The sequence below is a fragment of the Ursus arctos genome, unplaced genomic scaffold (genome assembly GCF_023065955.2).
Source record: "Ursus arctos isolate Adak ecotype North America unplaced genomic scaffold, UrsArc2.0 scaffold_32, whole genome shotgun sequence".
Taxonomy (NCBI): Eukaryota; Metazoa; Chordata; class Mammalia; order Carnivora; family Ursidae; genus Ursus; species Ursus arctos.
Genome location: NW_026623008.1, coordinates 24,417,016 through 24,429,530, shown reverse-complemented (window position 1 = coordinate 24,429,530; position 12,515 = coordinate 24,417,016). Strand labels below are relative to the sequence as shown.

Sequence of the window (12,515 nt, the reverse complement as noted above, 5' to 3'; positions counted from 1 at the left end):
AGCCACCCTACAAATTGGTTACTATTATTTCCCTCATTTTACATATAAGAAAATCAGGCACAGAGAGGTTAGGTATGTAACTTGCTCCCTGTTGCACTTCTGGCAACATAAACTCTCTGATGTGAGAACAAGCAGGAAATTAAATCTGGCCAGAAAACGGAGACGGGAAGTCAGGAGCTGAGTCTGACTCAGGCTCTCAGTCTTCTCTATCTCTGCCTCTGTCCTGCTTATGTCTGGCCCAACACACATCCCAACCCCTGGACCACAGGGTCTTCCAGTTCAGGAGTCCACCATCTCCTAACTTATCTCTAATCCATGGACTGGCGAGGCTGGTTGGAGAGTCAGCCAGCGTTGTGCTGGTAAACGTTTAGCAATTGGCTCTTCCAAGGACAAGAAAGCCCCCATGTGTAGCCTTTGCCAGTTTCTGTTGTACGAATCCCACCAGCGCTGATTTCAAACACATTCACTGAATGTGGAGTTAGGAAGAGGTATGCCCAGTCCACTCTCCTGAACCAGGACTGCCGGTACACACCACTGGTGCCACTGGTAGCGCTGGTCTAGGGCTCCGGCGGCGGAGTCAGGTGTCCATCGCTGGCCAATCGGTTGTGGCTGGGGCCCCACCCCCTCCCTGCATAACAGGCTATGGCAGGTGGATTTCAGAGAAGGCAATGAGGCCTGTGAAGTTACCCAAAACATGTACCTGGCTACTCCACACCGATTTCCCCTGCCCAGTGTTAACCCGTCTGGTTTCCTCTTGGGGAGATGTACTGCAGATTGGAGTTTCACCCTCTGCTCCGGGCTCAGAGCGCGGGCTCCAGGTCTGAGCCAATCAAGTACAGGCCTTCTGGTCACAGTGACTGGTTCGAGGATGTCATGTAACCCAGTCCCAATCACATCGCCTTTATGGAAGACCCAATTAGACTTGTTCCTGGGGCTTCTGGGAGAAAGACACAGGCTTGACTGCTGGAAATCTGGGGTCTGTGAGGTTGGAGCTGCTGACCCTACAGGAGCCCGAGGATGAAACCAACTCTGAGAACACAGCCAGGTGGAGAGCTGGAGACACCACTGACCCCTGAGGCTGGCCTGGCACCTGCACTGTCCTGTCATGTAAGCCAATAAATCCTTGTTTGGGCTGGGCTTTCTATCACTTGCAAGGCCTGCGAGGGCTCAGAGTGAATGCCTGAAGGTGAGCTCCATGGTGACCCTTGGGAGAATCACTTCTGTCTCTCTAAGGCTGCCTGGCAGAGGACCAGCCTTGATAAACTTTGGGGGATTAATTCCTGCATCTCCCTCTCAGGCAATCAAAACTGACCCACATGGGGAAAGTGTATGTGAAGGGGTCTTCTTGGTTCTCTCAATCACTAGAATTGCTTCCACAAGTCAGGGGGCACTCATAATGGACCCCCAAGGTGGGCAGGGTAATGGGATGTGGCCGCCCTTCTGGGAGCCGGGGCTGTGAACCTCACTGGTGAACCCCATACGTCCAAAAAAGGCTTCATTCAGAATGAGACACACCTGGGTGAAACTTGAGTCCTGCCACTGAATTCAAGCATGATCCTCAGCAAAAAAACCCCTCTCGGTTTGCTGCCCCCTCACGGGGGGGCTTAGGGTAACCAACACCAAGCACTCGGCTCAGCAGCTGGGGTGAGGCCAGCCCACAGTAAGGCGCCATTTCCCTTCTTCCCCAAGTCTGGGGGGGCGGGGGAGGGGAGAGGAGCAATGGAAAGGTGCCCCCCAGCCCCGCCCTCGCACAGAGCACGCCAGACACCACCGCCACCCAGGTGCGGGTACAGTTTATTCTTCACAACAGAGAAATACAAAGAGCAGAGGGTTTGGAATTCCTTTGTTTCTTGCCCCGTTTAGTGTCTTCCCCCACATTCGATTTTCATTTTGCTCCCCACCCCTTTTCTTAAATATAATGCAAACTTGTTTCCTGAAGCACTGAGGGGCACCTGCCCTCACCTCCCTGCCACCAAGATGCAGACTGAGAAGCCAACAGACTGTTTTCTCTTTTTTAATAAGGTAACTAGTTCTAAATATGGTGGCCTGGAGGTCCCATAGAAAAAAGCAAATGGGGGTGTTAACAGTATGTATAACAGCGTATTTACAGGGTAGTAACATGCGGACAAAAAGCTACAATACTGAGTTATCAGACGACGCAAGTCAAACAAAGGGGTGGGGGTGGGGGCAGAGAACCCCGTGGGAAAAAAAAACCCCAGGAAACGTTAAACTGGTAAATCAATGGCGAGTTAAGGCTTAAAAAGTGTATAAAAATAACACAGTTAATATTCAAAACGGAACTCCAGATACAGAATATATAGATGAGTTTCTGTCTAGTTTTCTTTTTTTTTTTTTTTTTCCCGGGGGATGAAGGGGGGCTTCTCCGGGCTCTGTACATAGTTCCTATATACACGGACACGCATGGCTTTCAGATTGGGGTGTGTCTGTGGGGGCTGAGGGCAGGGTCTGCTCCTGGGACCCTCCTCCCCGAGGATCCCTTCCCTGCTGAGGGGCCTAGGGCCTGGACTGGGGATTCACCCTCCATGACAGGGAAGACAAATAACCCCTCCCTGGGCACGGCCCCATCTGGAGGAAATTCTGGAGGGGGGGTGGTCCTAAGCCCAGGCCCACTCCCTCCCCACCCCCCTGCCCACAGTCTGGGATGGTGGGAGAGGTAGCCAATAGGTTTCCTGGCCAGCACCGAGGTAGACTGGGGTGGTCTTCAGGGCAGGGGAGGGCCAGGTCTTACCTAGCCCACCCTGACCCCATTTCCCTGGGCCTGCGCCCAGCCCAGCCCAACGCTGCACCCTTTGGTCCTGCGGATCTCCCGGCCCCTCTCTCATTTTGCCTCCTGAAGCCTGGGCAGCCTTGGGAGCTGCTGCATCCCTCTGCTCAGTAATGCCCAGGGCGTAGCTCGAGAGGTGTGAGCTGGGCGCCTAGGGGTGAATGGCTCACTCCAGCTGCCTCCTGTCCCCTCCCACCTGGGGGGTCCCCTTTGCAGTCCAGAAACCCAGGCCTGAGCCTTCCCTCAAGACCTGAGGCTGTGGCAAGAGAAGGTCCCACGCTGCCCTCTTGTTCTCTGTGTCCATCTGTCCGATTCTTTTAATTTCTCGGTCTTAGCAGCACCAACTTCTTGGCCAATAAATATCTTTTTTGTTATTTCCAAAACAAACTTAAAAAAAGAAAAAACAGTGAAGCAAGTGGAGGGTGGGGAACAAAAAGAAACCCAACAGAGAGGTTCAAAGTGCTCTGAGATCGTCTTTGGATGCCACCAAAACAGTCCAGAATCTTGCAGTTGGCCTGGCCGCCCCCGGAGCTGGACCGGGCAGGGCTTCTGCAGCCCAGGCTTTCTGGAAGGTCAGGAAGGTCATGAGAGAGCTCGGCTGTTCCTGGAGGGCCCCTGGAGGAAGTTGGGGCCTGGTGCTGCCTGGGTCTGTGTCTGCCAGTGGGCAGGGTGGGGCGGCGCCTTGGGTCGGCTCAGATGAGGGAAATTCGCACCGGGATGCCGGGGGACTCCGTCCTCTGGGGCGAGTGGTGGCTCACCAGGTGCTCCACCACCGTGTGTTTGGACATGTGCTTCATCAGGTAGGTCTCCTGTGGGCAGGGGTGAGATTCAGACATAAAACCAACCAACCATTGGCAAGAAATGCAGGGGAGGCTGCAGTTCCCACAAGTGGCCACTGGAGGGCTCCTCGGTAGGTGGGCCAGCCCGTGGTGAGCAGCCCGGGCTCTGGGGCGTCAGATGGGCACTGGGCATTAGTCCTAGTGGTGCAGCATCGCCACCAGCGGTGGACGCTGGTTCATCCCAGACTCTGCGCCCACAGCATGCTAGCTGGAGAGCCGGCAGGCACCGGGCTCGACCCTCAGCCGTGCCCACCTACACTTCCCCAGGGCCAGGCCAACAGGCTGTAGTGGGGTATGCGGGCTGAACCTCAGCCTGCCGCGGGGATGGAGCATGGCTGCCCCCTTCTGGTTGGTGCTCCAGGGAGGGAGAAGCAGGAGGCCTTGGTCTGAGCTGGGTTCTGCCATCCCCCAGCTCATCTCCTACGTCCAAGCCTCTTTCCTCCTCTTGAAGGCACAACCTCAAAGGGTTGCTGCGGTGGACAGAGCTCCCAGCACGCAGTATGGGCTGAGGGGACTACTCCCTCCCCGGTCTCTACGCTGCATTCAGGGTGGTGGTGGGAGCGCCGGCCACTGCAGCGAACCTCCCCCCCCACCCCCCACCCCCACTTGATCCTCCCTGGGGAAGAAGCAGGACTGGTGACTTGCAGAAGCATAAACTGGGCATGCTCGGCTGGTCCCTTGAGTGCCCCCACAAGCTCTGCTAAGTCTGACCTGAGGCACCCACAACTGGGTGGGCGCGGTGACCCAAAGGCTCACGTGCAGGCCCAGAGGCCCCCACGCTCAGCTGGGAGGAGGTGGGGCACCTGGTGAGCCACCCCTCTCCCCCCAGGACATAGTCCCCGGGTCTCAAATGTCACTTTGCTCAGAATCTGGGAGAGGAAGCCGTCAAATGCGGCGGCAACACGCTGTCGAACACCAGCAGAGGGAAGTGATCAGCAATGCCCGAAGGAGGAAACTTCTCTTCAATGAATGCACGGCAAAGGGAAAAAAGGCCCGGGCGGGGGGACGGGGTGGGGACCAACAGATCAAGAGACAGGCGGATTGGGTGCACTGTAGGGGTCTTATTTGGGTCTTGATTACAAAATCAAATTGTAAGTAAATAAAATTCCGGCCTTCCAGAGACAAAAATGTGAACGCAGACTGGGTATTTGATGCTATCAAGGACTTATGGTGCATTGTAAAGATATTGTGCATAAGTTCAAAAAGAGGAGTCCTTGTGTTTAGAGACACAGTGAACGTTGTCAGATGAAACAATATAATGTCTATTTTACTTCAAAAAATAGGGATATGGATGAGGCAAGACTGGTTGATGGTTCTAGAGGCGAATGGGAACAGGAGGGTTCACTATTCTAAAATGTTTCTTTTATGTATTAAAGTAGTTTAAAATTCAATCCATTAAACTGTTTTGGTTGGTTGTTTTTTTTTTTTTTTTAATGTATGTTGGGGCATCTGGCTGGCTCAGTCAGTGAAGCCTGTGACTCTTGATCTCGGGGTCATAAGTTCAAGCCCACAGTGGGCATGGAGCCTACTTTTAAAAAAAGATACGTCAGCTTACTTTAATTAAAAACAAAAATAAATTAAAAATAAAGGTAACTGTTTTTGTTCAAGAGAGTCCAGTTCAGTCCCAGTTCAGGGTAGGGCCACAGGTCAGGTGAGCTGGGACGCCCCCGGCCTCCAGAGTTCAGACAGACTCCATCTAGAACTACAGCCATGAACGCCGGGGGCCCGTCCCCTAGGAGCAGGTGTGAGGAGGCGGACGTCGAGAACTTGAGGCCAACACCAGCCGAATGTCAGCCAGCTGAGTGGGGCTCCTGGGTGTCTGTGGTGCCCCACCTCGCCCCTTGGGGCCCTTTCCCTGCAGGTTCTGCCCTCTGTCTTTCACCTCTCCTCTGCCCTTTGAACTCCAGGGAAAGACAGTGTGCCGAACCCAGCACTCAGCAAAATAGAGGCCTGGCTGGCACCCGACATGCCGCTGACCACCCCACGTGCCCCCTCCAGTCAGCGACCTTTCAAAAATACCCTCCTAGACAGTCCCCTCCCTGCAATGGCTTCCCACTCCACCTAGCAAATATCCGAACTCCCTAACAGGGCCCCACAGCCCCGTGTGACCTAATTTTCTTTCAGTTCCTGGAGCACGCCATGTTTGTTCCACCTCAGGGTGTCTGCATTCACCGTCCCCCGCTCAGAAGGTTCTCACCCTCCTTACCCTTCAAGGCTCCATTGAAATGTTACCCCCTCAGTTGGCTCACCACCCGAGACCTGTGTCCCCTTCCCAAATCCATTCCAGCCTCCCTGCTGCTTCATCAGTCTATGGTCCTTCAGGCCTGTGGTTCTCAGTCAGAGGACATGTGGCAACATCTGGAGGCATTTTGGGTTGTCAGAGCCCGGGAGGGGGGTCGCTAGTGAGCAGGGGCCAAGGATGTCGTAACATCCTACAAGGCACCGGACAGCCCCCCAGCGAAAAGGCCCCCCGCCCACATGTTACCACGCGCTGAGGCTGACTAACCTCCTCAGAACAACTACCACGATTTGTCATTCCATGTTTATTCGGTGGTTACTTGTTTAATATCTGTCTCTAGCCGTAGAATCCAGTCTCCCTGGGGGCAAAGAATGTGTCTGCCGGATTCATCCTAATGGCCAAGCGCCTGGCACAAGGGTTCAGTAAACACCGAGTGAATAAATAACGGTGTTAGCGGACGTCTGTTAGGCACTGACTGTGCCAGTCAGCAGCCCTGCGAGGTAAGAACTGTTAGCGCGCCCGTTTTACAGATAAGGAGATTGAGGCTCAGAGATCTGTGTGGGTTTACCTGGGGCTCTGTTAACAAGGATATTCCACTCACTGAACACATACACCCAAGTGACTTGCCAGGCCCCCTCTTGTGGGTGCTGAAAGGCCTCTGCTTGGGGAAATTCCCACCCAGGACAGGGGGCTGGATGAGATGACCTTTCCCCCTACTGTTCAGGCCTTTCCGAGGTGAGCCAGCTCTGGGCCGAGTCACTGTGCCCCCTTGTGGCCAAGATGGGGGTTGCAGCTTCCCCAGTGCAGAGGCCGCTCTGCCTCCCTGGCTCTGGAAAGGGCGGGGGCACTGCCTTGAGTGTTCCAGGGCCTGGAGGAAACCACGCCTGGGAAAGCCAGGCTAAAGGCCGCCAGGAGGCTGGGAGCTCGGCCCAGGGCAGCCAAAAACAGAACTGGGAATCCGAAGCCCTGGCTTGGCCACTCGTCGTGATCTTGCGGAGTCACTTCCCCTCTCTGGGCCTCAGTCTCCTTGTCTGGAGAGTGGGGAGACTCAATACAGATCTGATGAGGCTGAGGCCCAGGCTGAGGCCCGGGAGAGGAAGAAGCTCCGCAGGGCCCCAGGCACTCACCGAGGTGTAGGCCCGCCCGCACATGCTGCAGCAGTAGGCCTTGGCGTGCTTGATGGCGTGGGCCGACAGGTGGATCTGCAGGGAGGCGGAGTCCGAGTAGGCCCGGTAGCAGTTGGGACACTTGTAGGGCTTGTCCTTGTTGTGCTGGCGCTGGTGAGACTGTGGGGAGCACAGCAGGGGTCAGGAGCCTGGTGGGGCTCCCCCAACCCCACCCCCTTCTTCGCTCCCTCTGCAGGGGGCGGGCAGCCTTGCACCAGGCAGGCAAGAGGCAGGCAGGCAGGCACTCACCTGGAGGTTGGAGAGCTGAGTGAAAGCCTTTTCGCAGCCAGGATGTGGGCACTTGTAGGGTCTGTCGCCTGTGTGGATTCTGCAATGGCAGCTCAGTGAGGCAGAGTCCCTGACACCCCCTGGCCAGCTCCAGCCCCCAAGGCCTTGGATGGCCTGCACCATATATCCGGCTCCCAAGCCTCCCAGGCCCCGCTCCCCACACTCCCCAGAGCACTAGGCAAGAGCTGCTGCTTCTCCTTCCTTCTCTGGTCTCCCAGTCTGCCAGTCCGTGACCAGAGCCTTCCTGCTCCTCACGGGTCCCTGCTGAACCCAACCCCCCAGAGCACCCACCCAGACACCCGGCCCAACCCTCCAGCTGAACAGCAGCGGCTTGCTCTGGCTGCACTCTGCCCCTTTCTTCTTCAAAACCCACCTGCAGACCACCGTTGAAAAAAACACGAATCCACCGTTTCCAAGGAACTTCCCTGTCCACCCTGCCTCTTTCCCTCAGAACCAAGCTTCTCTCTGACTGCCCCCCAGTTTCTGTCTCCTGCCCTGTCCCCACATCAGAGACATGTCTGTGATGGCGACCTGGTCACCCCAGCCACTGAGAGAATGCAGGACAGGGAGGCCCTGCAGTTCAGCCCCTCTGTCCCCTCCCATTCCTGGGTTCTCATCCTGGCTCCAACACCTACCAGCTCGGTGACCTTGGGGAAAAAAAAATTCCTGAGCCTCAGTTTGCTCATCTGCAAAATGGGCATAAAAATATGCCCTCCCTTCACTTTGTGCAGATTACGTTCGACCATGCATGCTAAGGGGCTTCGCCAAGTGTTGGCACAAAGTCGGCGCTCAGGAAACTACTTATTCCACGGGGCACCCGTGTGCCAGGCACCACGCTCGGTACTTGGAATGAACAAAACAGACAAAAACCACTGCCTCGTGGGAACAAACAACAAACATGAACTAATAAGTAAGTAAGTAAATCCCACGTAGAATGTAATAAGTGCTATGAGAAGAAAATAAATTAGGCGGAGGGAGCAGGAATGCCCCAGGGTGTGTGTGTGTGTGTGTGTGTGTGTGTGTGTGTGTGTGAGATTTTAAACAGGGTGGTCAGGGCGCGCCTCCCGGGGAGGGTGACTCCAGAGTGACGACTTCAGGGCAGATGGCTGTGTTTCCTGTTCAGTCCGTGGTGCTGCCCGTGCTTGTCTGACAGGCCAGGTGAGGACGCAGGTGGGCCCAGATGAGTTGTCCCACACACACTTGGGAGCCCTGTCCTCCACGCGAGCCCCCCGCCATCAGCCTGCACTTGTCTGCCGTCATCGGTTCTGCAGATGCTCTCTGGCAAGCAGGTGCACAGCGGAAGCTGGCTGGCCGGAACCTTGCTGGCCTCCTTTGCCACCGAACATCAGGTGGACGGAGAACCCGGCCCTGGCCGCTCGGTGCCGGTTCCTTCCCCTAATGCCCCAGGTCACCTGGCTGACTGGGCTGTTCTGTCTGTCAACACACTGGTCAAATCCACTAAAGTCCCTGTCGCAGCAGGCCCCATGCCGGACAGGCTGGAATAAAGAATCCTCCCTGCCATCGCTAAGTCATTGGCTGCCTGCTACGAACACAGATGGAGTCCAGATTCCTTAGGGTGTCGTTCAACGCCCTCCACCATGTGCTCTGGCTTCCCCTCCCCGCTCCTCTGCACCCTCCATCCCGGTCGGAGATTCATTTCTCATCAGGAACCTTGTCTGACTGATGATTCTGCCCGCCACACCTGTGCCCCGCTGCACCCTCGGCAGGGGAGGCCGCCCCTCCTGTCTCTACGAGACCGGGACCCGAGGGCAAGCACAGGGCCCGGGCTCAGGTGCAAGGCCAGGGCCCACCGCACAGGCTGCACCGAGACTTGCCAAGTGGAGCTGGGCTGGCCTGGTGTTGAGAACCCATATTCTACCTGCGTATTTCGGGGTGTCACATGTTTGGGGACACCATCCCAGCTACAGCATCCTGTCTCTACAACAGAAGGACCTTAACGCCCATCTGGACTGAATCCACCTGATGCCACAACCCCTCCATTTCATCCCATCCTCATTCCCCTCCAGGGCTGGGGAATTCATTCAGCTAGGGTCGGGTGGCAGAGGAGACTAAGGGACCCCAGGACATGCATTGGTTTTGTTTTAACTCCCCCCCCAATACCCACTCCAGAGTCCTCACCGCCCACTGGGCCTCTCCCCTGACCTCAGCCTCCATCCCCGCTGGCCTCCCTCTGGTTCCACTAGATCCCAAGCTCTCTCCCTTTACCCAGGCCATCCCCTCTTCCAGGCAGCTAACACCTGGCAAAAACCCACACTCCTGTTCTCAGCATAAAAGCCCTTGATTGGGCAGCCTTTCCTGACCCCCCAGACCCGGCCTGGCCCCTGCAGTCCACCTTCCACCCCCCCAAGTATAGGGATTTTGTCCCCATCTAGTCACTGTTTCCTGGGACGACTCCTGAGAGCAGGTGCTCCCCTGGTCTCCTTCACCACCATCACCCCAGGGCCTGGCACGGGCTCAGCCTTAAAGACAGGCCAGGCACATAGAGAGTCATGGACTGAATGAAGGAAAGAGAGTTCTCTCTCTGTGAGGTCAGTCACTGTCAACAGTAGTATAGTCAAGATAACCAACGCCATCCACACTGCACAAGTACCTGTTGACTGACTGACCGAGCACCCTCCAAAGGACTTTAGGTCCTTCCTCAGGGACCCAGCCAAGCACTCTTGAATGGGAAACCACCCTCCGGCCTCGTCCAGTCCAAGTGTCATGGCTGCCTGGCCTCCTCCCTGGACTCCCAGCCTCAGCCTCTCCCCTCCTGGCCTCTGTCACAGCAGTAGTGCAGGGATTTGACCTTGTCGTGGCCCTGCCTGGCAACTGCCATGGTCCGTCCCTTTTCCAGGACAGAGTCCAAACCCTGTGCCCTGGCATTCAAGGCCTTGGTTTCTAAAGCCCCCCCACCACCACCACTGCTCTCCCCAGCATCCTTCCAACTTCCCCGCAAGGCACATGCAGACACAGCCCCCAGGAAGCCTCCGAGTCTTTGCTCATGCTGCTGTCCCGTCTCTAGGGAGGGCTACGGACCCTTCAACGCCCGACCCAGATGGCCCTCCCCCACCTCCCCTACGTACTTCAATCTTTCATGGAAGTTTCCACACCCACCAGCCTCCCAGGTCACAGTGGGGCTCCTCTGGGCCACAGCCTGCCTCTGACCACCAATCGGCCTTTGTGTGCCCCCCAGCACTGGGCTGGCTCCGAAGGGACTTTGGGGAGAGCCAGACGGGTAGATGGGGGCCCAGGCTGCATGCTCTCCCTGAAACAGCCCCAAAGCTCTTCAATCCCTGAACTGCACGTCAGGACCAAGCCCTCAATTCCCACATCAGAGTCCTATCTTTGCAGAACATCTTCTCAGTAGGGGAGCACCCAGCCCTGGCTCCCACAAGTGCGGTAAAGGGGAGCTCACGACGGGTCCCAGGCAGCACCGGGAAGCCGAGCTGAAATCGGGGCCCCTGGACTGCCCCAGCCCCACCCTGGGGTCCCAGAGACTCTCCCTGCAGTGTCCAGGGCTCCCCCCGCCCAGCCGAGCTTCTCCCGCAGCCTGACAGCCACAGCCCCTTCCTCTCTCCGAGACGCAGGCTCCTGGGGGGGTCTGGGCTCGAACCTCATTTCCACCTCCTCTTAGCTGAGTGACCTTGGACAAGTGACTCTGCCTCCCTGAGCCCAGTTTCCGCAGCCCGAAAACAGGGATAATAATAAGGATTGGAAGGACTGTAGGGATTCAGTGACTTATTCAAAGAGTGTTTCTAAAATATTTTCATAGTGATAGTTTTTTAATACACTCGGTTCTATTTAAGATAAACAGTTTGTGAAAATCGACAAAGAATTTATTCAATGTTTACAGAAGATCACTGAAGATTCGTTAGTTCGTATTTGTTCTTTAATTTCGCAGGTAATAAAGGGCACCCTATAGTGACTGACCTTGGGCGCTGTGCTTTGTAAGTCACACGAGGGCAGGATCGAGGGCAGTTCGGGACAGTTAGCCTTCCCTGAGATGACCCCGTCCCCAGGGCATTTTTCAGACTCACTGTCTCTTATTTAGAAACACAAAGTCACGGTGTGGGCCGACTCGACGGCCACCTCGTATGGAGCCACCCTCCGCAGGGCCAGGCGCACAGGGCCTTTGACAAGGACGGGTGGTGGTTAGGAGTTTATTACCGCGACTGCCATCAGACTTGAGGAAACCAAAGGACACCTACCCGCGCCACCGGCATCGGTCCACACGTACACAACGTCACAGAGCCGAGAGAAGAAAAACAAACGCGAGAAACAGTTTGCGACCTGAATAAACATGCAAACCCAGCCACCTGAGCCTTGTCCTCTGCCTTCCTAACCCGCTCGCGACACGAGACCGTGACACTGCAGGTCTGGGCTCTCACACGTGCGCTAACTGCTGTCCTATGTGCGACACGTGCTGGGTTGGCACGACCTCCAGCCTCACTACGGAGTTCTGCTGACTCCTTTTTGAAATACATGTGGTATTTATGAGTCACCGAGCCAACCCTGAACTCCGGACCTCTAGGACACTTAGCTCATCCCCTGCTTTTCTTTACTTGCTGTGTCCTTTCACAGAAGGAGGTCCCCCCAGAATGCTCCAGCTCCTCTGAACTACATCACCCCCAAAATGCTCCCAGGCCCATCTTTCTCAACAACCAGAGTAATCTTGCTCAACCTGTTTCTGTTTCTAAGTCCATCTCTGTTACGTGACCAGGGCTGGCTCAGCCCTGGACGTGACCTTCTTTTATTCCCGTCGTTTCTGGCAGTCACCCTGGGATGATGGATTTGATTAGATGCCCTGACTGGTTCTCTAGGGAGGAGCAAAACGCAGGAGGGGGTCTCCGTGGAGCGGGAGGAAACCAAGGAACCTCGAATCTGGTTGCTTCTTTATGTTTGGCTTTTTTTGTTTGTTTGTCTAAGGGATTCTGGGACTTGTGGGCATGTGGGACACCCACCTCTTTGTCACTGGGTTAGGACGCATTGGTTTAATTATGGGTGCCACTGTCTACTGACTCATAATTTGTCTCTAATGTTAATAGGACCCTCTTACGTTGCTTGTTTGGTTTCCCACCATTATGCACCCAAAGCACTCAAGAGGAAAAAAATGCGTGTCCTCAGGAATAGAGAACAATCCCTGGATCAAGACATCAGCAAAATACCCTCCTTCACGGGCCTGTTAATTTTGTGTT

At 55.7% G+C, this 12,515-nt stretch overlaps 1 protein-coding gene across 1 annotated transcript in view; it reads right to left on the bottom strand.

Moving 5' to 3' along the window:
- Window positions 1-1,776: 1,776 nt before the first annotated feature.
- Window positions 1,777-12,515, bottom strand: part of ZNF362 (zinc finger protein 362) — a 40,398-nt gene continuing 29,659 nt past the window's right edge. Inside the window, exons 7-9 of the mRNA XM_048221970.2 lie at window positions 7,279-7,357; window positions 6,991-7,149; window positions 1,777-3,594 (exon numbers count right to left, since the gene is read on the bottom strand). Coding sequence (XP_048077927.1) covers window positions 3,478-3,594; window positions 6,991-7,149; window positions 7,279-7,357 — 355 coding nt within the window. The 3' untranslated portion in view covers window positions 1,777-3,477. The remainder of the gene's footprint in view (window positions 3,595-6,990; window positions 7,150-7,278; window positions 7,358-12,515) is intronic.